Below are 27,510 nucleotides of genomic sequence, written 5' to 3'. Positions count from 1 at the left end.
CAGGGGTGGGGACCCCTGCTTTATAGAATAGCTTATTCAAAGCATTTTTCCAACCTTTCAAACGGGAAATATCTCCGTTCTAAACGACAACACCTTATCTTACTGTATCAATGATTAACTGTATCTTATCTTATCTTATATTAAAATAATGCACAGATCCTAATATTCTTTTAAACAATACCAAAAATGTTTTCAAGTCAACGATAAACCCAAATTACTATGACAGTAAATAATAATGACAGACATTGTAAATGTTGAGAAAGCCATCTTAAATCAAGATTTTCTCACAAGCTCCTACTTTCACATATTATTCCAATAACCTTTTAATAACCTTAAAATGTATTATTTAATATAGCTGATAAAACCTTCAAAATAATGATATAAATTCAGAGTATAAAAATCAAAATTCATAACTGCCATAAATTTTCTTTTGATAATGGAGCATCTTAAAATTCTAATACAATGATTGATAACCGTCTACCTACAAAACATAAAAACTTTAGGAAGGACAGATAATTGAGTCACAAGAAAGCTTTGGTGCTCACAGCATCTTTGCTGATTTAATGGTTTGCTCTTTCACTGACAACATCTTGAAGACGTTTAAGTAAAACATCATCATTCTCCTGACAAAGTCTCTTAGCTGGTGATTCTGTGTCACTATCAATTGATATTGCTCTCTTCTTTGGCCTCTGTCCTTCTTGTTTAATCATATTGTTAATTTCCTTCAAACTCTGTCAAATTGAAAACAATAAAAATAATACTAAATTTCACAGTTAAGAGAGCTTAATATGTTTTATTAGGTTTTGATTTTTCAAAGTAAATTTGTATACTGCAATTAATATTTTCATATAATAGTCTAATTTTTATCACTGTCAGACCTGCTGCAACTTAAATCTCTAAATAGAAACGATCCTTGGCTCCATTTGTTGAGAAAGGTATAGTTTTATTAAAAGCCAGTGCATTGCAATTGCATGCAAAAATTCATAAATTCAACTTTTCCCTCTCTTTGCTGCCTCCCCAATGCCACACACACATCCCAAATAGTTCAAGCAAGATGTTTTGAGAATGGTCACTTCAAACATAGGTTGGTATGCAGCTGCTTTCTTCTCCCAGCTGGGTGACCTTGAAACAGCCTTCCAGGCAGCGGTGGGTTCTACTTTACTACTGGTTCACAACGAGAGCATGCATGCTCGCATCGCTCGCGCTTCTGCGCAGATCATCCATTATGATGTTCGGGCGGGTAGGCAGAGCCTCCCGCTGCTTTTACTACCAGTTCACAAGAACTGGGAGTAACCCACTACTGCTTCCAGAGAGATACAGGAGGTGGGGGGATACAGCAGTTCCTCTTGCTTTCCCAAGCAGCAGTCACTTTTGCTTTCCCCCCAAGCAAGACTCCCCTTCCCATCCACCTTCCCCATAGTTCTTAGCAGACTGTCACCTCATGGTATCTCATGGTATTGAAGTACAAGCTGAGAGTGAGGTGGCAGTTAAGTCACTTTCAATTTTTCTGTCTAATATTTAATTATCATATTTCTATCTGGATCCTTTAAAAAAGGTCAGAAAGACTATACTGAAGTCAACATTTAAAAATGATGTTTTTAACTCTTAATTGTTAGAAAAATATATCTTACCTTAGAGGGGCTCCCATTAAATTTATATAATAGTGCACTCTTAGGTGTTAGGCAAGAACCATTCTTATGTGGTGAAACATAAAGAGAATGTTGCTGAGAAATTCGCCGAGGAGATACTGGTAGTTGTTTAATGCTGGGGAAGGGGGAAAGCGGAGGTGCTTCCACCTGAGGAGAAAAAAGATTACACTTAGATACTTTTTTATTATAACTTGAATTAATATGCATTTACTCAGAAGTTGGCACTCTTTTGCATCTGAGGGCTGCTTTTTAAAATTACTGTTTTTATTCCTTCTGGCATCCAGGCAAGACATTGATATTTCAGGATTTATTTTCCCATAGTACTAGCTGTGTATAATAAAGTTGTCTTTAACAAACTGGTTTAGATATGTAAAATGAATACAAAGGCTTACACAATGGGGTTTTTTGTTTGCTTCTGAAATACAGTTATGGTGATATTTTTTGTATTTTGGATACATGTGTTTTCTCAGTTAACCTCTCATCTAACTGAAGCTTTAAAAATGACAGTCATTTCTCTGCTCAAGTTATTTTATACCCCAATTAGCTGATAGCTCTTTTTTCTTCACTTAAGATTTCTAGAAGCTGTAGCCATTAGTTAGCAAAAACTAAACCAAAATCATCATCATCAACTGAACTCATTTTTGTTACTGAAATTTTAACTCACAGTATGTTTTTCAACTATTTTAACTTCCCATTAAAATATAAACATTTAGAATATGGTATGTGAAAAGAAAATTATCTATGAAATACAGGTAAGTTATTTTTAACTTATGAGTTGCATTTATATCTTGCCTTTCTTTCAAGAGATCAAAGCATGTCCTATTCCCCCTGTGAATTTAATACTTGTAACCCCAGGAAATAGATTGGTAGCAGTGACTGGTCCAAAGTCACTCTGGGCTCCATAGCTGAAGAAGAATTTCAATCCTATTTTCTCCATTCCCGGTTACTCTTCCACAATGATTAAAAATACGTTATGCTACAGTAATTAAAATAAAAAAATCATGGACCTTTGAACATTAGGAAAAGATAAAGATGACTGAATGATTTTTCAAAAAATACTTCAAAAATTATTGGAGATTAGCCTCTATAATAAATGAAGACAATTTGCAATTATTCAAATAATAGTAGATAGAAACTTTATGTTTTGAAGTACCTTACAAGACAGATCTCCCTTGGTTACAAAAAAGATTTTTAAAGGATTAGAAAGATAATGTAGTAACTAAGTTGTTAAGCTAGGAATAGGGGGACCTAAACTCTGGGCATCATTTGTCTCTGAAGCTCACTGGGTCAATCACTTTTCTTCAGCCTAACCATGCTAACAAGGGTTAGAAGGGAGCACTATATATACTGCCATCTGCTCCTGAATGAAAAATGTATAGAAATTTAATTAATTAAATGTGATTAATTTTTAGAAAATTTTAGTTAACCCATCGTTATATATTATCTTTGAACATTTTTCATTTGCTTTAAGTTCTAAATTCATACAAACTATGTGATAAATAATAAGTTTAACAACTCAGAAATATAAATAGGTCAATGTGCAGTTAATGAATCCTACAAAATTGTCGTATTATTCAAATTAACATTTGTTGAAGTGATTTCTATGGGAAATAGGATAATTGGTTCCAGCTTAATGGAATTAGGCAATTAACATTTTAAAATATAAATGTAATATGCTTTTCAATGATTACTATACATGATTAAAAGATAAATCCACATCCACAGCATACCTATCTCTTGTATTTTGGTGTAGGTGTTCAAAATGAGCTTCTTTTTAAAGCTTCTCTTGAACAGAACTTTTCTTTTAGTCATTAATGTCTAAAACCTCAACAGTAACCGTGCATGCACTAGCTTTAACTTCACATGTGCTAGCCCAGTGATGGCTAACCTTTTTGCCATCGTGTGTCAAAAGCGGGGGGAGTGCGGGGTGGTAGCGCATGTGCGTGCCCGCACGCATAATTCTATGCACCCTGGGCCCCCCCTGCACAAGCACGTGTGGTTCTCCCCATGGTCCCCCCATTTTTGGCATGTGATGGCACAATGGGCCCCGGTAGGCCCGTTTTTTCGCCCTCCCAGGCGCCAGAGGCTTTCTAGGAGCCGGGGGAGGATGAAAACAGCCTTCCCCACACATCTCCAGAGGCCAGAAACAGCCCATTTGCCGACTTCCGGTGGGCCCAGAAGGCCCGAAAATCAGCTGGCCAGTGTGCACATGCGTGCTGGAGCTGAGCTAGGGCAACACTCGCGTGCCCAGGGCCGGATTTTCCTATAGGCTAACTAGGCTTCAGCCTAGGGCCTCAAGATCAAGAGGGGCCTACATTCCTTACATTCAAATTGTTAGCAAAATTAAAATTACACTTTCACTATAGGTGAAAGGGCCTCATAAGTGGAATAGCCTAGGGCCTCTTTTCATCTAAATCCGGCCCTGCGCGTGCCCATCAATATGGCTCCGCGTGCCACCTGTGGCACGCATGCCATAGGTTCGCCATCACGGTGCTAGCCGCAACTGTGTGTGCATTAACTTTGCACTAACTGAATTTTGGCTCACATCAAATGCAACCTGGTATTAATTTATCATTTCTATTAAATAAATTTGTCACACTATTCAAACATGCAAAAATGAAAGAAATGAAAAGGATGGGGAGAATTTGAGATTCACATACCATATAATCATGGTTGGAAACATATTTCAATACAAAATTTATCACTTTTTTTACATAAATAGTGTTGTAAAACATTATAAGATCGCCTCTCTCTTCTTTTTCCAAATCTCTATAATTGTTCATCTTCCCGCAGACACCTTTGAAAGGAAGACAGAAGGCAAGATAAATATAATAAGTTTCTAAATTTAAAAAGGAAAGCAGAAAATATGTTGTCTTTACCACAAAGGCTATTTTTCCTCCCTCCTTTTTTCCACCACCTTCCCAATCCACAGAATTAATTAAAGCAAACAACACCAGTAGATGCTTTATTTGGAATCAAGTCATGAGAGGAATGTAAGCTAGTCCTATATACATATACATAGGCTTGTAGTCTAAATGGTATTGCAATAAATGAGTTGACCCAGTGCATATACATGATATAACCAGATCGCCAGGTTATATCGGACCAGGTCCCCTACCTACCACTGTCAGTATCATTAAGTTTTGTTAGCAACAAAACTAGCACAACACATTTCTGTATATACGCTATATGAAAAAAAAAACTCAGCAAGAAATCATGGCTAAATGTCATGTCTGGAATTAATTTATACTGAGAGTAAGCCCTATTGAACATGGACATCCTTCTGAGTAAGTACACTTATGTTGGGAAAAATATTGAAGAAATACTGTGTTTCCCCAAAAATAGGACATGTCCAGATAATATTTTTTTTATTTTATTTAATTTGTATACCGCCCTTCTCCAACAGGACTCAGGGCAGTGAACAGCCAAGGTAAAACATAACATATAAAATTTAAAAACAATTTAAAAAACATTAAATAATTTTGGCTATCCATTTAAAACAACCCGGGTTAAAACCAATTACAAATTAAAATCGAAGGGATGGGATCAAGCCAGCCCGGCTAGGTGAAAAAGATGTGTTTTCAGGGCCCGACGAAAAGTCCGGAGGTCTGGTATCGTGCGTATCTCCGGGGGTAGGTCGTTCCAGAGGGCAGTTGCCGCCACAGAGAAGGCTCTCCCTCTGGGGGTCGCCAGCCGACATTGTCTGGCCGACGGCACCCTGAGGAGTTCCTCTCTGTGGGAGCGTATTGGTCGGTGGGAGGCTATTGGCGGCAGAAGGCGGTCTCGTAAATACCCCGGCCCTAAGCCATGGAGCGCTTTAAAGGTAGTCACCAACACCTTGAAGCGCACCCTGAAGACCACAGGAAGCCAGTGCAGCTCGCGTAGGAGAGGTGTCACATGGGAGCGCCCCGTCGCTCCCATAATCCCCCGCGCGGCCTCATTCTGGACCAACTGGAGCCTCTGGGTGCACCCCAAGGGGAACCCCATAATAAGCCCAATTGGGCTTTGAGTGAATGTGCTAAAATAAGCCCCCCTGAAAATACCCCCCCAACACATGCGCAGCTGCCGCGCAAACAACACAACATGAGGAGGCGAGACTGGAGAGGTGGGGAAGGAAGGGGGAAGATCAGAGCCGCTGCTGCCCGAAATCAGCAGGCCAGATGCGGTGAGCCAGACACACCACTGCCACTTGGGAGAAGAAGAGAGAGGAGGTGCTGTGAGAGCACCCATTTCTCACATTCTTCTCTTTCCGGGTGGCAACAGTGCATTCAGCTCCCCGAATCTGGCTTGCCGGTCTCGGCTGGCAAGGGGGAGTGGCAGGTGGGGAGAGGTGGGACGGCGGAGAAGCGAGAATTCTGCCACTTGCCCAAACTCCAGATCTCCTGTTTGCCCTGCAGGCTCTTCAAGAAGAAGGCAATCGAGGCAGAGCAGCTGGTCGGTGCTCCGGCAGCAGTCCCCCTGCCGGGAGCTGAGGGTTTGAGGTCCTGCACCTCAAAAATAATAAGACCCCTGATAATAAGGCCAAGGCCATATTTCAGGAGTCAAAAGAAAATAAGACCCTGTCTTATTTTCGGGAAAACACGGTAGTAACATATTTTGAAACCACATGTTTCTTAGAATAGATTTAATTCTATTTCTGGGACTGTTTTCTATAAAATCCAAGTTGCTGTGTTTATCATGAACTAAAATGCTTTACTTGATCAGAAAATGGAGGTCACAATGCAAATATATTGATAATATTTGTTAAGCCCACAGGTTAAATTGTTAACTACATTTTCTTATTTGTATTATAACATCAACATCACTACGGTTGTTCCTATTCTCATCTTTATGTAAGTCAGCCTTTAAATATGCTAGAATGTTTTACTTTACGATTATAGGGAAAGAATTTAAGTGAAACAGTATTTTCAAACCTATAGACATATTTAAAAATAAAATGGTTTCCAACTAATTTTGAATAATAAGGCAATGTATTCTAAATGTTACCTATTCAAGAGAATCCTATTGTCAAGTATACATGTTAGCTTAAAATAGTATAGTATAATTATGACCCTGTTACCTTCATTTGACATGCTTTCATGTTTTACATCTATTACATCAGCTTGTACTTTTTTCAGTAAGACACTTCTATATACCTAGAGAACAAAAAACAGCAAGATTTTGTAATTTGAGGGAGCATGATTGGAACTATTCTTAAAACTGCAAACAGAATTTAAATAGCAAAAGCAAAATATTTATAAATGTGCTGAAATATACTTACATAGCTGTTAGCTTGTGGCTGATTTCTATAACTTTTCATTATGTCCTGAAAAGTTCTTTCTTCTTTAGACACCTGAGCAAGAAGCAGTTGTAACTGATTAAAAAGAAAAGGCTTCTATACATAAACCTAAAATAGCTTTCTACAGCATTTTCAAAGAAGAGTCATTGGATATAATCACAACTAGGAAAAAAACCCATTCTCTATTTTTTCTGAATCTTGCTAAAAATTTTGATCTCAAATATCATAGAGATCCACACCTAATGAAATTGAAGCATTTAAACTAATTCCACTTCATGTTTGCTTAGCAACTGCTAGCTTAGTTTCTCACTGCTAACAAATTAGAGAACATGATTTTTCTTCCCGTAATCTACTACCTGATCTTCATATTCATTTTCCACCAATCACATAATTTCGAATTTAAAAAGCTCAAATAAGCAATCACAAATACTGAAATAATTGTTAGGAACTGCTGTATAACAAAAATCTGATAAGCTACTAGTGGCAGTAGTAGTAATTTTATTTAACATGTACTTGCAAAGAAAAGTATGTTCTAGAAAGGGACTATGTATAAAATGCATGAGCATCTAATCAAACTTGTCTATAATGATGCTATGCAGTACTCAGAAAAAATGAAAAATATTTCAGAGCTTGGAAGAACCCAAATATAGCTCTAAAGCAGCATGTCTTCTTTAGGGATCATACTACATACTGCAGTTGCTAGATATCAGAAAAGATATTATTGCTTTAAAGAGTTGCACACAGGAGCTACATTTGTGCTCCTACTTTGAAGTATCTTTTCCAATTTATTTTCAAAGCATAATATCTCTTTTTTGCATATAACCATTTGTGCTGTGATAATAATGGAAAATAACCCATTACCTATTGCAGCAATATCCTGCTTAGCTGGCCAAAAGAAAACATTTATTTAGAGTACCTGGAAACAATGAACCTAGGAATATGAAAAACATTTTAAGAATATTTGTTCTTTAAGCAATTTATTAAAATAAGGTATTACGAAGTTCATTCCAGAACATTAAAAAATTATATTTTGAAGGATCTCTTACCTTTGCCATGATATAAAAAGCACAGAGAAGAAGCTGATCCAAGTGTCTATCTTTCATTAGATCTGTACAATGGACTAAAGTGAATTCAAAACAAGTCCATATCTTCCCTCGTAAATCATTGGAAACATCCAGCTTTGAGCATAGATCACGTAATCGAACACTTGCCAAATTGTATACCTAAGAGGAAAAGCCACACTAAAGTTTGGTGTGTTTTTTTTTTGGTGCTTGTTTTCAGGAATTTGAATCCGTTCTGGAAAATGGGTAGTGGTATAATGCTGCTAATTTAAATTTTTTGCAAGTTTATGACCATAATGCTGAAAATTACTTTGTAATTTAATTATTTTCAGACATGCTTTGAATAATGACCGGATCCAAAGACTCTTTTTAACATTGAGATTTTATTATATACATTATAGTTGCTTGACATTATTCAAATTGATAGTATAGAATATAAAATGTAGAATGAAATACTGAAACAAAACTGAAAAAATAAAACATAAAAAAATCATAAGGAAAAATTTTCAATAGCTCATTTCCCCTCTTCTTTAGCCACTGTCCCTAACCACTAATCACTATGCAGATATTTGTACTTTTCTTGTAATGTTGGCTAGGTACACTCAAATGGCTGGTTGACTATGCATAACATGGCAAAGCACCTGGACAAGTGCCTCCTTTATCTATGTCTTTTTATTGAATAAGATAAAGGCACACAAATGTGGAAATAGTAATCATTTTTTTTATCTTGAAAACTAAAACTCAGGAACTTTTAAATAGGAATTCTGTCAAGCTTTTAGAAACTCTATATAAATAGCAACTATCAGACTACTCCTAAAGATATCAGAGAAATATGGCATGACTATTAGGTCTTATCTTTACCAAATGATGTGTTTTATCATCAATTTTTTTCTTTCATATTTCTTACCAATTAAGCCAGAACAGGTATTAGCCAAGGAGATCTCTGTGGATGCAGGTGTTTGCTTTTTGTTCCCTTACCATTTTCATTGTTTCTGCTCTTTGAGGATGCAAGCCTGTATTCTTTTTTTGCCTTCTATTTTCTGAGGTCATTTTTAATAGCTTTCTTGCTTTTGTTTGTTAATCATGTCATTATCAGTGATATTAAATATCACTGAACAGTGATATTGTTCATTTAGAACAATTAATCAATGGAAAGACTTGCCTCCAAAGTTGTGGGTACGCCAAAACTGGAGGTTTTTAAGAAGAGATTGGACAACCATGTGTCTGAAAATGGTATAGGATTTTGCTTAAAAAGGGGTTTGAACTACAAGATTTCCAATGGCCCTTCCAACTGTTACTTTGTTATATGTTTCCTGACTTGCAATTCATTTGCAGATGAAGAGCTATGATTATTGCTTTAAACAAGTTTCAAATATTCTGAAATATTGATCCTGTTTCTCCTTCATGCCTTTCTGTTTGAAGTTTCTTATTCTAAAGTTCAATGGACCTAATATATGTTTGACTGCCTCAGCAATTTTCAGTTATGTATATATTATATCTGAACACACTGTAGTCAATGTAATCTATTCCAGATCGAGTGATGAGTGCCACTTAGAAATAATCCTAAATTGATTCCACAAGCAATTCTATGAGCAGTTTTTACAGAGTTATTAGAAAGTTAACCTCTATCATTTATATGAAAACTAAATGAAAGTTTTTGAATTATCTTGGATTCTAGTTGGATATCTCTCTTATTCTAATTTCAACATCACTTTGAGAATTTTAACTAGGGAAATAATACTCAAAATACAAAAATATTTTAGGTTTCCATCCATAACAATTCTGCAGAAAGGTCTGCCTCACATATTTCTGACCTTTAAATTGTTATACTACATTGGTGCTGCGTGTATTTTCTTTTTCTTAAAGAGTTTGAATCCAGACAGGCACTTAAATTCTGTTTTGGTTTATAAGCTTCTAACATCAACATGTAAGATCTGCACAAAAGTACCTTTCCAAATGTCTTTTTATTTTACAATTCTTTGTTCTTTTTGACAAGATACGTTCTACTGTGGATTCATATTTGAGTTTATCTCATTGTGATTATAAAAAAAATGGATTATCACAAACATTTTTATTTTCTAGAGATTATCTATTATAAGCAGAATAGTCCTCATCTCATGTTAGCTTTCAAAGTGTGTTGTGGTTTTTAGTAACTCTACTTTGTATACAACTTTTACTGATTTTAATGTTTAGATTATTTTTACGAAAGATTTCTGCTAGTGGTCATGGTGGAATATCATTTTAATACAAAACATATTTACAAATACATTCTACCTTTCTGAAAAAAAGTGCTAGAGATCCAGTTTTCTTTGGCTTGTTTCCTGCTGAATGAAAGGGTTCATTTGGAGGAGGTTGACTTGAACAAACAGTCATTAAAGCATCAGCACTGAGTGGGACTTGTCCATAGCTGTCCACTTTAGAGTCTTCAGATAGATTGACTGCAATAGGTATCAATGTGATCCTTCCTGTCTCATTTGTATTACCTAAGATACATGCAAAAGTTATTTCTGTTTATAATATCCTTTCTTAGGCTAGAATAAACATTCTGAAAATGCATATTAAGTCAATACAGAAGACTCTACATCTTAATACAACCTTATTTTTTTCAACAGACTAATGTAATTTAGGAATAGGTGATTCATGGGCCTAATGAAGTTCCTCAATGTTGCCTCAATAAACACTGCATTTTGTATTTACATTAATTAACACTTTAATTAACACATTAACACACAAAATGCTTTTAAGTAGCTTTCCCCCCCTGCTGGTAAAAAAATGTAACACTAAATTGAACAACAATTTGCTCTTTTTTCATACCCATGTTTAAGATAATTATTTCACTCCAAAAATGTTCACTACCATTACCCTTTGCCATTAAAAATTCTAATAAAAACTGTACCTACCCTGTAATGGGATTGTTACTTTTTGTCTTGTTACTGCAGTTTGTGCCATAGTTAGAGCAATTTCATCAGGTGAAACAGACATATGCTTGTCTGTTGTCAGCTTCATTGCTTCAGCATATTTTTTTTCTACAGATTTTGTGGGAGGGCTTTCATCTCCAAAAAGCCTTCTTTTAGCACTCCCTGCCATAGGAGAATTGTAACGGTCATGAATGGAGATTGGAGACAATAGCTGCAAATCTAAAATAAGAGAAAAGCATTACTTCAAAATGCAGTAATCAGAGGGACAAAAATATTTTGCATTTGGAACAAACTAGAGTATGTTCAAAAGTGGAACACTGAAGGCCAAATAATACTTCTATAGTCTTATAATAATTAGTTTTCATTTTACAATAAATTACACTATATTTCACTGGAATATTTTTTGAGTTTATATAAGTAGTCACATTTATATCTAACTGAATTTTTCAGTTCTCTACAAATCAAGGCATTTACTAGAAAATGTAGTATACTCAGTTTGTGTAAAATAAGGAGTGAAGAGACAACATTATCTGAAGGATCTGTTCTTTGACAATTCACTCATTTAGAATTCCCCTCCCCAAAGGACAGTGAAAATCATGGCTATCACTCAGCCTCCTTTCATATTGCTTTAGAATCCATTTCCTGGTACCAGTTATTGTCATTTCAATTTGGTTGCACTTTCTCAAACACATTTTATTGAAAAGGATAAGCTTTCATGAGATGCAGCTTATTTCATCAGATCATGGAGTAATTAGACTGATCTAGGATTTAAATATGGGATGGGAGGGAGGGAGCTGCAGGGGTTATATTGATGAGAAGATTACAAGTATCTTATCAATTAACGGTTGTAACATGTTAAAAACCATTGTGTGTGGAGACTTCCTGAGATTGCTTGAAACTTTCTGATTTCTGATAATGGGAGTCCAGCAATCTCTTCAATTGTGTTTATTAAAGTCTCGTTTTTTCCAAAACAGTATCTTTAAGGTCTGCCATAGAATGTCTTGAGAAGTTGAAATGTTCCAGTATTACTTCATCCTTATTCTGAGTCCTGATGTCACATTGTGGCCATTAATTCTTTTAAGACAAGTTTGTCCCATCTAGAGGGGCACTGCTAACAAATCATGGCCTATAATCATATTAGAAGAACAGCATGTGAAGGCATCTTTAATCTTGAGTGTGTACTTGGGGCCTGTGAAAGTATAATTGGTATAGATTTGATGCTTTTAAAAAAAAATCTGAGTTTCTTCCAAAGACTGAGTAAGGGAGGCCCATACTGGATTGATTCATGTGCAGAAGCATACCTAGCATATTTGAGATGTCACTAAGACACAGTTTGGTACAGTAGTTAAAATATCAGACTAGAAACTAGGAAAGTGGGTTCCAGCCTTGTTTTGGGCGCAAGCCAGCTGGACAACCTTAGGTCAGTCACTTCTCTCAGCCCTAGGAAGAAAGAACTAGTAAGTCACTTCTGAAAAATACTGCCAAATCCTGCAAACCTGCAGGGGCGGTTGCCAGGAATCAAAACTGACTTAAAGATATGTTTTCCCTGTCACTGTTGCACTGAAATAGATGATTGATGCATCAGCAGCATTGGCCCACATCCATACTTGCAGCTAACTTCCTCAATATCTTCAACAGTATTTGAAGTATTTGCCTGTGCACAGGTGGACAGCCTTGTCACAGCCTATGTCACAGTGGAGAACTGGATGGAAATGACAATTCAAACAAGCTTAGTTACAAAATAACCAGTTCTCTTTTCACAGTCTAGTTTTTTTATTTCCAAGCTCATATGCTTTCCTGATTTTCTTTGGATGTTTTCCACAACCAATATTTAAGTGTAGAAATATTCCAGCACTAATGAAATTGAGCTAAAAAAAAATTTAGTTGTATGTTTTTCAGAAAGAAAAACACTAAAATGTGTTTTGTCTGGATTTTAATTAGATTTAATTCTATCACTGTATCTAAGTAGATGTTCTTTTAGATATGAAATAATTCAACTTACCTCGTCTATGACTGCCCTCATGATTTGTCCGAACCTCTTTTACTCTGGGGTGTATGATAGGAGATGCTGGCATCATGGGAAGATATCCTAATCCTTTCCCTCCATTTCCTGTTTCAAAATTATTTGGAAATATTACCTGGAGAAGGAAAGGTAACATTTTCAAAAGGTAAAAAATCATATTGTTTTACAATTGTTATAACTCATGTTTTTAATGCAAGGAATTTAGCTTTAACATGTTTTAATCAGAGAGCATTTCCAGCATTTCAATGATATATGTATCAGAATAATTTTTCTGTGTTAAATATGAATTGTTTGCCGGACAGCATACTTCTTCACAGCGAGGAACCTCATCTTCTGAGGCTTGAAGGGCATCCCAAAGTACAGAGTCTTCTCTCCAGGCTAGATTTTCAAGTATCTGTTCCTCAATGCTGTTGAGGTGTTTTACCATATCTCTTGAGAGTCCTTCTTCCGAACGTATCAATACTTCAATCACCTTGAGTGCAAAAAGTAATTTAGTCAAATACATATATAATACGAATACAAATTTTATCTACCCCAATGTAGGAGCACAAAATAATTCATGTGCATTTCATTTTATAAATTTAAGCATTTCTGTGATTTTTCACCGCAAACAATTGTTTAAAATATTTACTTTCCTCAGAATAGTTTTTAAAATACCTTGAATAAAACCACTTTCTTGCATACCTTAAGCTTTTCCTGTGCTTACCTTGTAGAAATAGAATGGCTTGACATTAAGCGTATCAATGATCCAGGGAAAAGTTCTTGGTGAACGATATGCAAACAGCACTATTTCAAAACAACATGCAAGCAAAGAGCAATGGAAAATATCTTGTTCTAAAATGGTCTAGAAAGAAGAAGAAAATATTTGAAACCTATAATCATACAAAAATTATAATAATAATAATCTTTATTGTCACTGCACAACATGTGTACAATGAGATTGACAGAGCTCCCTCAGTGCACCCTCCCAACACAATACAACTCAGTGGAAACAGAAAATCCCTAACCCAATAAATCGTATTAACAAACAGGTCCTATTGCACCAGTGTGAACATGTTACACATTGCGCCAGCCCTGCAAGTCCATTGTACTATGTAGTTATGTTATTTCGCATTCAGGAGTCTGACAGCCCATGGATAAAATCTGTTCTTCAGCCTGTTTGTGTGGCTGGCTATGTTTCTATATCTCCTTCCGGATGGTAGGAGGGTAAAGAAGTGCTGACCAGGGTGTGAGTGGTCCCTGAGAATTTTCCTTATTTCTTTTTAAATTCTTAAAAATATTTGGGATACCAAATGGATTCTTTGGAATTATCTGAGGTTAGTTTTTTTGGGAATCACATCATACAGTAACCATGATACTCAAGTTTCTGAGCATGAGGAGGGCACAATAGGTGCCATTTACTCATTTGTTGAATAATGATTAATAGAATATCAAGACATCGATTTCTTAGAAACAGGATACAATATTGCTAATTTGAGAAATCAGGTTTGCTTTATTTTCTTCTGTTGCAAAACAACCAAATCATTCGTACAGAACATAATTCATCTTTTGCACCCATTAGTTCATTATCCTTGTATAAGAACACAGGTGGGTCACTGAATTAAAAAATCTCTTTAATATAGATATATTTTTAAACTCAGTGGTATGATAGTACTCAATTATTATGAACTTTGAATTGCACATTTCTTTGTGGAAGAAATTTCTTTGAGAAACCCATCCAAAAAGATTTGTTCAGGAATATTTCAGTTCAAGTAGCACCTGGAGAATCATAGCTTTGAAGAACATTTTTCACAATAAAATATAGTTTACAAAATAAGATAATTCATATGTGAATTGAATGAAGCAATAATAATAATCTGTGAAAAATACCAGATGATGTGAGAAAAGTGCCAAAATGAGACTAAACATTTTTGATAGAGCCTTCATATACAATGAGGTACAAGTAGTCCTCAATTTATGACAATTGAGCCCAAAATTTCCATTGTTAAATGAGTTGTGCCCCATTTTATGATCTTTTTTGCCACAGTTGTTAAGCGAATCACTGGATTTGTTAAATAGATCATGCAGTTGTTGAGTGAATCTGGCTTCCCCCGTTGACTCTGCTTGCCAGTTACAAATTACAAATTTGTAATTTGGTTACAAATGGTGATCACATGACACATGGACAGTGCAACTGTCATAAGTATATGTCAAGTTATCAAACACTCAAATTTTGATCGCATGATATATGGGGATGCTGCAACAGTCGTGTGAAAAACGGTCAAAAATATTTTTTTTCACTGCTGTAGTAACATCGAATGGTCACTAAATGAATGGTCATAAGCCAAGGATTATTTATATCATGCATTGTGGGTTTCTTGTACATATACAAAATGAAGCCTCCTTACTACAGATTAACTTTGTCCAGAATACTTCCTTCCTAGAAATTTTTTAGAAGTGGAACCTATTTAAATTAATATTTCATCCTAAAACATACTATCATCCAAAGCAGGAGTCCCCAATCCCCCAGGCCACATCTCACTACCAGTCCCCAGCCTGTTCAAAACCATGTCGCTCAAGTGATAGGGAAGTGTGCGTGCATGAAGTTCCACTTGTGTGAGCGGCAGGCAAGTATGCATGTGCAAAGCTCCATTTTGCACACAAGCACAAATGCCCTCCACCCTGTTTGCATGAGTGGAGCTTGGCATGTGAGTGCACATGCCCACTGCTCATGCAAGTGAAGCTTCGTGCACAACGGAAGGACCCACCGCTTGTAAGCGAAACTCCAGTTGTAAAAGTAGAGGATCCATGCTCACCACTTGCAACAATGCTGTGTGCATGTGCTCACCCACTCACAATAACTCCATCCCCCCGTGCCGTGCCTACAAGCTGGAAAGATTGGGGACCGCTGATCTAAAGGGAAAAATGAACTGGAGGAAAAGTAATATAAACGAAGACTGATGTGCTCAAGCTAATTTATATTGATCTTTGGTTCAACTACAGAATTGTTGCGTCTCAAAAAATTGACAAGGTTAGTATTTTTTTTAAAAAAAATTGATTTATATGCCGCCCTTCTCCGGAGACTCAGGGCGGCTTACAATGCGTTAAGCAATAGCCTTCATACTTTTGTATATTTATACAAAGTCAGCTTATTGCCCCCACAAACTGGGTCCTCAATTTACCTACCTTAGAAAGGATGGAAGGCTGAGTCAACCTTGAGCCTGGTGAGATTCGAACTTACAGTAATTGCAGACAGCTGGTGTTAATCACAATGCTTTTAGTCTGCTGAGCCACCAGGCCCAGTTCTTTCCAGTTCTTCCAAAACCTTTTAACCAGAAATGCTAAAACTTATTTATGAGCTTTTCTCAATATGTGCTCCATCAAAGAATCATGTATAAATTTAAGCCAAATTCTGTTTTCAGAATGAGAAAACAATTACAGCAAATAACAAGTCAATTATGAAACCATTTTTTTTAAAAAAAAGTATTCTATTGTATTTTTCTTCATAATTCTAAACTTACAGACATGTCTTTACCAGGCAGCCTTCGCTTTTCTTGTATCATTATAGTTTCCAAACTTTTATAATACAAAATTTCTGCCAATTTTAATCGGTGAAGTGCAAAATCTGAAAATTAAGTCAAATACTGATGTTTAATTATTAATAATAAATACATAAATAAATAAAAAGGTTAATACTTAAAAGCTTGTCCAGTTTATCTGCAATTTTTCTATAAAACAGTATGTGACTATATTGATCAAGAAAGTATTAAAGGCGTCAGATCTTAAAGAGTAAATTGTATGCAGAATTATCAAACAACAAATTCCACTACTAATAGCATTTATATATGAGTAAATGAATATAGTAAATGCAGAAGGTGTTTAATAATAGTTAGAAAAACCCAGTATCAAAGTCATGGATAAATATATGCCAGATTTGTTATTACTTATTATGTAACTAATTTGTTATTACTTATATAATACTCATACATGCACATACATATACATATATACATATACATGATAGATAGGCAGACAGACAGACACATATACATACAATATTAATCACAATCCATATTATATACATGGTGGAAAGGAGTCTTGAGAGTTAACAAGGTTGATACTATATGGTACAAAGCTATTACAGAATCTAATTGTTCTGCTTCAAAAACTGTGAAGTCTCCTACCAGAAGGTAACAAAGAAAACTGGTCATGGAGAGTGTATGTAGCGTCCCTGACAATACTGCAGACCCTGATCAAGCATCACTTATATGTTATATCCTGGATGGATAGAAAGAAATGAACTTCCAATATTTTTTTCTGCCATCCTCATCACACTCTGCATCACTTTCCTGTCTCAAATAGTAATACTTCCAAACCGCACAATACAATGCGACAGGATGCTTTCAATCATCATGACAGGATGCTTTAATATTAAATAATTAATGTTATTTATTAGATTTAGAGGTCACCGAATTCTAGAACTGCCTTTAATCCTGTTTGTATTCTAGAAAATTAATCATTATTTTGTAGTTTATTTCTATAAAATTAGCAAAAAGTAACACATTTTCTAGATAAAATTCTAGACAAGGATTTCCATGAGAATAAGAAATTTTAGTGGAACCATTTCATTTCCAGACTCTTCAGAGAAATATAAAAGTTCTTGAGCAGAATGATTTAAGTCTTCTTTTGAAATACTTTATACCTTCAAAGTTATAATATAGAGAACAATCAGAGTCATCTATGAAATAAAGTTTGTATTTTTATGGTAGTATGTGTTCCTTTCATCAAAAAAGGGACCAACAATACGTAATTTCTTACGTGCTATGTAGTTAATTATCTGTTAATTAACACAATGTGTATCTCTGAGACCAAAGAGAGAAATATTCTTTTAACAGATTTGGCTTTGCAATATATAATTTTTTTTGTATTACCTAAATGGCATACCAGTTGATCATTGACCGACAGAGTATAATTCTGACGGAAAATATCACCTATCCTTTTCACTCCTTTCAGGATATTCTCCATAGGATTCCGTATACATGATCTATAGGGGAATATAAAAATACATACTTTAAATGTGATTAGCAAATAGCATCTTGTTTAAAACAAAACATTAATATGCATTTCAAACTAATTACAGGTGACTTAATATTTTTTAAAATAATAAACTTTACAAACAAGTCTCCCATGATCATTTTAACAAGTAGATGCTTAATTTGCCCTGTAACATTTGAGGTTACAATTTAGGAAACATAGTATTGTTATTTGTTATCAAATAAAATATCAAATGTGCTAAGATATCATCAGAAAAATGAAAGACAGAAGTTAGAGATATAAGCAACGTAAAGCAAATGCAATACAACTTACTCAAAAATAGCTACAAGCTGTTCACTTGGTGCATTTTTCAACCCTGCTACAATACTTTGTAACCGACTCACACTCTGTGTTGCAGAAGCAACTGGTGTAATTACTGATTCCTTCTCTTTCAAGTAACTCCTGCCAGTTAAAGGGGTTGATGGTGCAAAGGATCTTTTCTGAAAGTCAAATTAAATTTGTTTAAATTGTATTGGCCAGCTGGGTAGACCAACACCACTATATAAATTTCAACAATTACAAACAGAAATTCAGAAATAATTGATATTGTGCAGAGACACAATATTACAGCATTACAACAGATTCATTCTCAGACTTTCCCATGGTGGGTCTTTTGTGCCAAAAATTATTGACTTTCAGATATTCTGAAATGGGTAGAGAATAATACTGTGTTCCTCACACAACCTCTCCCATCTCCAAATCTCTAAATAATAGGCACAATGAATTATTAGTTTCAGCTAATATGGCAAGCCTCTATCCATCATGGTGGAAATAAACCTTAATCATTTTTAGTCTATATACCTCCTACATATCCTCTTCCAATACAGTTCCTGACTTCTAAAAATCAGTTACATAATAGTTTTGCAGTAAGTTCAACATACTTTCCACATATTTGGCAATATTCATTTATCTGCACTAAAAACAGATGAACCATTCCAGCGGTTGATCTGAGAGTACCACAGAAATAATTCCTTTTTTCAAAATTTTTATAACTGCTTACCATGTCAGAGTTGATTAATGACAAGGCTAAAAATATTCCATCTGTTTATTCTTTAATATTATAACAAATGCATTTGTTTAACACAAAACTTAAATTACCTCAAAATGTTGTTGAAGATGACATTCAACATGAGCTCTTATATTCCCGCATGGTGTAGCTGCACAACATTTTTGAGGTGTTCCAATTTCTTCTTCTGCATCTGCTCCCAAGAAAATCCTTTCATCAAAATCACCTTTTGTGAGAACATATTCTTCATACTCTTTATTCAGGGCTTTGCTGAAAAAACAAGCAATATGAAAGTTGATTTATTATTCCTCATTAATATATACTCAATTATATTTTCCCTATCTTCCTGATTTAAAAAAAGAATACACTGATGTGATACCAGGGGAAATGAAGCACCCGCAATTGTATTATATAAAGACCTTTAAAATTCCAATCTTCTTTCATGATGCTGGAAATGCTCTGATTAAATGAGATTGTTTCAAAGTTTTTTATTTCTAGGAGTAGAAATCTAACATAAATAAATTCCCTAAATCCTATCCGAAGCCTGTTAGGGAAATTATGATTTCACCTAACATTCATAAATATCCCCAACAGCAATTCACCATTTATCCCAGAGAGAACAGTAAAAACATTAGTTTTAAAAATCCAGTGAGCAATTATTCCAACAGCTACCATACTTGTCATTCAAAATCAATCTAATTTGCATGCTAAAATCACAGAGAAAGCCACAGAAGTGGCTCTTCACTTTTATAATACTTTAATATATACTTTAAACAGTGTGATTAAACAAAACACTTACTTGTTATTTACAAAGTTGCTTGGATCCAAAAGACAATCTCCTTTTAAAATCTAAAATCATTAGAAAAGCAGAAACAGATAAAACAGATAAAAACAAGGTATCAGACTATTTTCTGATAGCCTAAGTAGTTTGTTTTAGTTTCGGTAATTTTAAAAAAGTTTAATAAAAGAAAGCAATATTCAATTCTAGTTTCCTAATTTCTTTATCCACTCATGCAAAGCTCATAAGCTTCTGGTTTATTATCTCGGAATTAATACTTTATTGTGAAGGTAAGTGTGCTCCTAGAGACCTGCTACTATTCAAAAACTGACTAAGATAGTAAAATAAAAAGAAGCCCACCTCTCTGGATGTCAGAGTTGGATTGCAATACAGGTAATCCTTGATTTATGACCATAATTGATCCTAAAATTTCTGTTGCTAAGCAAAGCATTTGTTAAGTGAGTTTACCCCATTTTATGACTTTTTCTTGCCATAGTTGTTAAGTGAATCACCACAGTTGTTAAGTTAGTAACATGGTTGTTAAGTGAATCTAGCTTCCCATTGACTTTGCTTGTCAGAAGCTTGCAAAAGTTGATCACATGACTCCAGGCCACTGCAACTGTCATAAATGTGAGTCAATTACCAAGCATCTGAATTTTGATCATGTCACCATGGGGATGCTGCAATGGTCATAAGTGTGAAAAATGGTCATAAGTCACTTTTTTCAGTGCAGTTGCAACCTCACTAAATGAACTGTCGTATGTCAATGACTACCTGTACCTGTACTGTTACTAAACAGAACCACCACTGATAACTTTAGAAACAGATGCTTTCTTTGTAGATGCCTTCAATAGAGAAATCATAATCAACTACCAGACCTAACATTTCTTTAATTTTAACTATTTATATTGCAGGCTCCAACCTAAGCACTGTTCACCTTTATTGTCCTTGAACTCCCAGAATTCTCAACCACAGCAATGCTCATGGAGAATGCTGGGAGTTCCAGGAGTCCATACTTCTGGAACATATATTGGTGAAGATGCCATATTGTAGTACACTAAGATTGTGTAACAATGGTGGTAGAAAGGTTGTTTGTAAGAATTGAACTGCTTGATAGCACTAAGTACAATAGGCAGAGTGTTTCTAACTTCTGATCAAAGGCAGCAAAAAAAATTTTGGGGGGGGAGAAGGTAAATACAGTGCTAAAGCATACAAGAGTTAAAAGATTGTGGTTTCATAGCTAAATCTTTGACAGTACATTTCAAATATTCATTTAAAATGAACATTTCAGAAAAAAAATGTTTCTCCTAGCAATGAAAATTTTAAACACAATTACATGATTAATTATTTTTGATTGTATACCTTCCTATCATAGAGCTTTGAAATATATGGCTTAAAATAATGTTCTTTTATGCCTTTGGCATCTACCAAAAGTCCATCATGTAATTCACACAGTGTAGAAATAATGCATGGTGGCCTTTCAGAAGTTCTGGAGTCAGTTGTATGAAAGTCTTCTGGCAAACCTTTAAAAAGTAGAAAAGAAAAGTTCCATAAATTTAGTATGTATTCATTTTTAAAAACAAATTAAAACTGCATTGCAGTTGGGAGAAGATAATAAGGAACGTACCTTTGAACGATGGATTTATTAAATCTTTTTTATATGGACACAAAAGTGCATTTGCAAAAATCATATCCAAGCAGCATAAAAGTAAATGATATGAGTTCACTAGATCATCTCCAATCATACTGAAATTACCTTTAAAACAGAATACATCAAGTCGTTTTAACAATATAGCTAAAATATTTAATAAAAAACAGGCAATAAAGTTAAGCCATTATAAATTACCCTTTGTGTAGACAAAAAGAGTCCAGCCGAAGTTGAATAGATCTTTAGCACTACAGGGTACCCGTCTATTGGAAGAGAAGTCTCATTTTAGTTCTAAATTATTACTTAGAATTACTGAAAATCACACAGAAGACTTAGATTCTGTTAAATTTAAAAAGGGTCATAAATGATTATAGCAATTTAACACACCATTTCGGAATGTTCACGCATCTGCTACCATACCAATCCTATTGTATCCATGTTTTTATATACACAATATTCCATTAAAAGGTTCACACCATATTACACAAGCCTTTTACTTTCTCAATTACATTATTGAGAAAAATGTGCCTGGAGTCTGCCAAGAAATATACCAAGGAATTTTACAATATTATATATTTCTATTGCTCACTTTACTTTTTTTAGCAACATGAAATCCAAAATACCACAAAACCTTTGAACATCTTACCTTTGTTTCCTGCTTCTTTGAAATTTGGGTTGTTCTTCATAAGGATTTTTAAATATATCTAAAAAGATTGGGGTATATTTTTTGAATATTACTGTGGACACTTCAAAATTTCTCTCCAATTTCTCTACTCTCTCTCGAAATTCTTGACACAGGTTTGACATGTCCATCCATTTTTTCATTTTACTAAAAAACTGAATTAAGCTTAAAAGAAAACAAAATCAAATTATACATTTAATTTCTGTAGACATTCTCAGTCTATTTTATAACAATTTCATTCAGAATTCATTAATACATGTGTATCACTTAATATGTTAAGGAACACAGCTGAAAATGCAGAGAGACTTCACTAAAACTGCTATGTGAAATAATATGAAGGCACTATATTAATATCATAGCCATTAGGTAAACATGACTGAACCAGCTAATTATAATCCTGTAAAATAGGCTAGTGTGAAAAATGGTGATTAGCATTACTCAGTATACTTGATTACACTGATTTGTTGAACAATGGTTTATTGAATACACTAACAATGGCTGGATTCAGATATACACTAAATCAAACAAAAATCACATTATAGCTTAATATTTAATTACCTGACCAAACCATCTATTATCATAAAGTCTTGCTTCCAATATATTAATGTTATTCTTTCTTTGGAATGCTTAATAAAAAAAACAAGGTCAAGTCTCTGTGCTACTCTTAACAATGACCTTAAGTCATAATTTTATTTGCTTTTGGCTTAGTATATTGTATTAGCTTAATTATTGTGACTTATAAATTACCATAAAGACATTTTTCTGTAAAGACAGTCATTGTTCCTTATTCTTTAGAACACACCATGTCTTAGACCAGTGTTTCCCAAAGTGTGGTACGCGTACCCCCAGGGGTACGGGAAGAGTTTGGTGGGGGTACGCGTTGCACCGGAGTTTGGTGGGGATCACGTGGGAATATCCACTGCACCGTGCTTAGCTGCGCCCACAGAACAAGGAAAGAAATAGGCGCGTTTTTACACGGGAACTGGGGCCATCGTACATCGTATCGCAACTCATTATGGCGGGAACTTCTGCGCATCCTTCGCGCAGCTTGGGTTCGGCCATTTTTAAACTGCGGGAACATTAACAGTTGACATTGAGCCGCGGAGCTGTTTAAACGCTGGAGAATTGCAGTGTTATCTAACGGTTAGACAGTCTTGTGAGGCGTGACACGGCATGAATATACTGCACTTCGTTACAGAGACAACTTACTTCTTTAATAGTTAGTTCCGGGCGCCTGTTATCGTGCTTTAGTAAGTTCCACTGATTTTGATTATTTATTATAATTATTGATTATAATTATTTTTATGAGGGGTACTCAGCGTTACGAAAATTATAGAAGGGTACACATATGTCAAAAGTTTGGGAAACACTGTCTTAGACTGATCTGTTCAGTCAGTTAATATAATTACTATATTGCTGTCTATGATCCTTAAAAAGAAACAGTAAATACATTAACACTGTTTACATAACCATATTAATATCACAACAAAAATTGTGATAATAATGCTTGGTTTAGGTAATAATAGTAACATAATCATTGTTATGATAACATTAACCAAAGTGCAAATACCAAGTTCATTGCAATTCCCACATGGAATGTTAGTCATCTCAGCTGTATCAGTAGACAATAAAAGTAGGCATTCATTTAGGCAAGCTTTGAACTAAAATTAATATTTATATTGCAATTTTAAACCAGAATGGCACAGGGAATATTATTTAAAACAAAAATACCTTAACTTCGCTGAACGCAGAATTCTGGTCAATGAGACACAATTTCCTTTCATCAAACTACTTCCTACAGTAGGCACTACACTTCTACGGCACGCAACATACAGAGCACAAGCCAACCAATGTATAATGTCTCCCTGCAAAAATAAATTTACAGTTTTTAGGATTAATAATGCTGATTATAGTGTAAATAAATACTCACTTTTATAAAGCAAGAAGCTTTATAAATTAATAAGAACAATTCTGATTTGGTAGATAAAAAGGAAAGTTTTATAATGTATTTAATTTACAACATTAAATATAAAGTTTAATAAATACTTCTTTAACCCAAGCTATTTCACTTTACTAGAATATTTTTATTGTTGAGATTTTAAATGACTCCTGACTGTTATAAGAGATTGTGGCTAAATATAATTTTATTTTCATTCATAGTTTTATGCTTTTTATGTTTATTCATTTTACTGTTTAAGCAGCTTTCTATTCTGATTATTAGATGAAATAAAGTAAATTTTAATTTAATTTTTTATCTTTAAACTCTCTTTGGACAAAACCACTAGGAGACGTGTTCTTTGAAAGGATTAAAATATACTAACTACATTCTGATACAAGATTGCTAGTTTACAAAGAATGGTATACAGCACTTCACACAAAAAAAACAATTATTTCATTTTTTTTCCAATTGAATTCTGAATGTGTCACAATTCTCTGCCTTGCATAGATATGACAGTCACATGAAAGAATTCTTTTAAACCAAAGAATCTAATAATTACTAGTAGTCCTCAATTTACAACCATTTGTACAGCGGCCCTTCAAATTTATGATGGTGCTGGAAAAATGGACTTGCAATATGTACCTGAAGTTACAGCTGCTGCAACGCCCTCAGCTTCATATGATCAAAATTCAACCACATAGCAGCCTACATCCATTTATGACCTGCAGCTTTAGCTGGAAATGGGAGGAGGGAGGTTTCCAAAGACTTTATTTTAATAAAAAAAAATCTATCATTCAATATTTAACCCTATCCTATTCCCAAAGGCCATTTATCCAGTTAAACAACTGAAATTCTGTCCAGAGGCCAACATTCCAGCAGCTCATGCTATCTATCTATTCTATTAGCGGACATTTGTCTTATACAGATAATCCTTGATTTATGACCATAGTTGTGCCCAAAATTTCTGTTGCTAAGTAAGCAACAGAACTTAACTTATTTGTTAAGTAGGTTTTGCCCCATTTTACAATCTTTCTTGCCATAGTTAAGTGAATCACCGCAGTGGTTAAATTAGTAACACAATTGTTAAGTGAATCTGGCTTCAACATTGATTTTGCTTGTCAAGTTGCAAAAGGTGGTCATGTGACCCCAGGACACTGCAACCATCATAAATATGAGTCAGTTAAGAAGAGCCATGGTGGCGCAATGGTTAGAATGCAATATTGCAGTCTAATTCTGCCGACTGCCCCCTGTTCGATCCCGACTAACTCAAAGTTAACTCACCCTTCCATACTTTCAAGGTTGGTAAAATGAGGACCCAGATTGTTGAGGGCAATATGCTGACTCTGCAGACCACTTAGAGGCCATAAAGCTCTATGAAAGGGTATAAAAGTCTAAGTGCGATTGATGTCTGAATTTTGATTATGTGACTATGGGAATGCTACAAGTCATAAGTATTAAAAACGGTAATTAGTTAGTTTTCAGTGCTATTGTAATTTTGAACAGTCACTAAATGAACTGCTGTAAATTGAGAACTACCTGTACTTGTTTTCATTTCTATGGTTATGAAGGCTTATCTATAATTCATTATACTGTATCTTAAATTATGCTCCCATTGAACACCAATGATCTTTATATATCTTGACTATATTTTCTGTTTTGTCCCAAGGCTCCTCTGAAATCCTTTTGTGGATTTTGAATTCATTTATTTCACCAGCTAGCCAACTACCATGTATGTGAATAAAAATTTAGCAGGTATTTTAAGATAGCTCACTGAAACAGTAGGAAAATAAAAATATTAAAAGACTGCAGAATGAAAGCTCAGAGGATCATATTGAAGATTACAGTATCTTTTATTCCAATAAACTTTATTAAAGTGTATTTTCAGTATTTAATGCAAACCCCAAAAATACCAAAACAAACTAAAAGTTATGCCAGCTTTTTAACATCTCACATGATATGTAAAAGAAATGTTTTATACTCTGCCAGCTTATACATCTCATTAAAACATAATATGAAATAAAACTGGAGAAAATGAAATATGTATAATATGTATGGAAATAATATGCATTTGCTTTGTTGTGGAAATACCTTGTTTGGAACGCCATAATCTAGAATAGTGTAAATATTATTTTTGCTCAATAACTTAGTTTTCTAGGTTCATACAATACTGAATCATAAACCTTACAGTTTGAGGGTCACATAACGTATTAGCTTAAGTTATAATTCACTATTTTTATGCTTGATTATATCAAGGGATAATCGTTCTATTTCTGGACATTAATTATTATTATTTAAGAATAACTTTTTTTCAATGTGGTTAGTATTCAGTATTTGTACGTTAAGACTTCTAAAACTGTAGTACAGAAAAAGCAAGGCTATTTCCACCTCCTGAGGCAATATTTTAATAACAACTTCAAGGAACTGTTCAAATAAACAAGTTAAAATAACACAGTACAAGAAGTTCAGGCCATCTGCATGTCTTTTTTTCTTGGTATTCCGCTTTCTATCAAAATCCTTTCGGGGCTTATTATCTGTGACTTATTGCAATGAGTTAAATGGTTCTTCTATGGATCTCAGAAGATTTAAGACTCGTCAATGATCGTTCTTAGTTCGATGGACCTTTGGGCGAGCATTCATCTTTTCCGACGTCCACCCATAAGAAGGTCCTTGGGTCAGTGCTTAAAAAGGCAGCAATAAAAGCCTCCTAGGGAACAGGCCACTTGGGAGCCCCGTTCGGGACATGCCCTAGTCGAGTACTGCCGAGGCCCAGGAGCCCCCAATTAGGATTGTGTACACGCACACACACACAAACACACCAAGAACAAGGAAGCCCCCCCCCCCGGGCTCTGCATTGCCACTTGAGCATTTAACCAGCTGCAGGGATTCAGTCAGTCAGCCAGTCACCCATCCCTTCCTTGACAGATAAGCCGCCTCCCACCTCAAGGCTGTAGGTGCCCCTCAAGGCTGTGAAATCCCGAAGGGCTTCCGAAGCGCTGTCAACGTCCAGATTGAGTTCCTGACACAAATGGTCGAGGGCGGCCCGGACAGGGCACTGCACAGCGGCAGCCTCCTCTCCTTCCTGCGACATGAGAGCAACCGTCCTCGCAGCCACCGGCGCTGCCCTACCCACAATGCTTTCCGCCGAGCGCGCCAAAACCCCTCAACCTGTAATGGCCAAGGAGACGCCCCTTCCGCCCCGCCCCCTTCCTCGGCTACGCCAGGCCGGCGGCTGGCTCGGTCGGAGTCTTCAGCCGGCGTCCCGCCTGGTCGCCTGTACGCGCTGACGTCACTGTGTTTTGCATATCCTCAAGCGACGTTGTGAACTGCGAGGGAGGTTCGCGCAATATGCTTTTGTTAGTTTGTGTAGCTCCTGTAGGGTGCCAACTATACAAGGTTTGTCATTCCTCGTCTTGAGCACAGTTAGCGAGGAACAACGCCGAGAGAGGCGGATTCTT

General features: G+C 35.3%; 1 protein-coding gene across 1 annotated transcript; it reads right to left on the bottom strand.

Annotated features, from left to right (window-relative positions):
- Positions 1-208: 208 nt before the first annotated feature.
- RBL1 (RB transcriptional corepressor like 1) lies at positions 209-27,143 on the bottom strand. Its single transcript, XM_070939935.1, has 22 exons — positions 26,994-27,143; positions 23,848-23,981; positions 22,081-22,281; positions 21,633-21,697; positions 21,414-21,542; positions 21,149-21,309; positions 19,808-19,857; positions 19,101-19,278; positions 18,276-18,442; positions 17,840-17,952; positions 16,430-16,533; positions 13,636-13,773; positions 13,237-13,401; positions 12,909-13,044; positions 10,889-11,125; positions 10,263-10,471; positions 7,974-8,150; positions 6,910-6,981; positions 6,709-6,784; positions 4,310-4,446; positions 1,632-1,796; positions 209-731 (listed from the first exon to the last, which is right to left on the bottom strand). Exons 1-22 carry the CDS (start codon positions 27,141-27,143, stop codon positions 561-563), a joined length of 3,135 nt encoding a protein of 1,044 aa, XP_070796036.1. The 3' UTR covers positions 209-560.
- Between the last annotated feature and the right edge of the window lie 367 nt (positions 27,144-27,510).

This window comes from Pituophis catenifer, unplaced genomic scaffold (assembly GCF_029215685.1).
Source record: "Pituophis catenifer annectens isolate HBS135680 unplaced genomic scaffold, rPitCat1.0.hap2 SCAF_3, whole genome shotgun sequence".
Taxonomy (NCBI): domain Eukaryota; kingdom Metazoa; phylum Chordata; class Lepidosauria; order Squamata; family Colubridae; genus Pituophis; species Pituophis catenifer.
This window is presented reverse-complemented; position numbering and strand designations above follow the sequence as displayed.

What these genes read in the sequence shown, in the direction of transcription:
- RBL1 (XM_070939935.1), bottom strand. Translation starts at nt 27,143, where the DNA reads ATGTCGCAGGAAGGAGAGGAGGCTGCCGCTGTGCAGTGCCCTGTCCGG. An exon ending in AATAAATCCATCGTTCAAAG is followed by an intron (nt 21,310 to 21,413) that starts GTACGTTCCTTA and finishes TACTTTTTAAAG; the next exon opens with GTTTGCCAGAAGACTTTCAT. An exon ending in AGCAACTTTGTAAATAACAA is followed by an intron (nt 19,279 to 19,807) that starts GTAAGTGTTTTG and finishes TTGTTTTTTCAG; the next exon opens with CAAAGCCCTGAATAAAGAGT.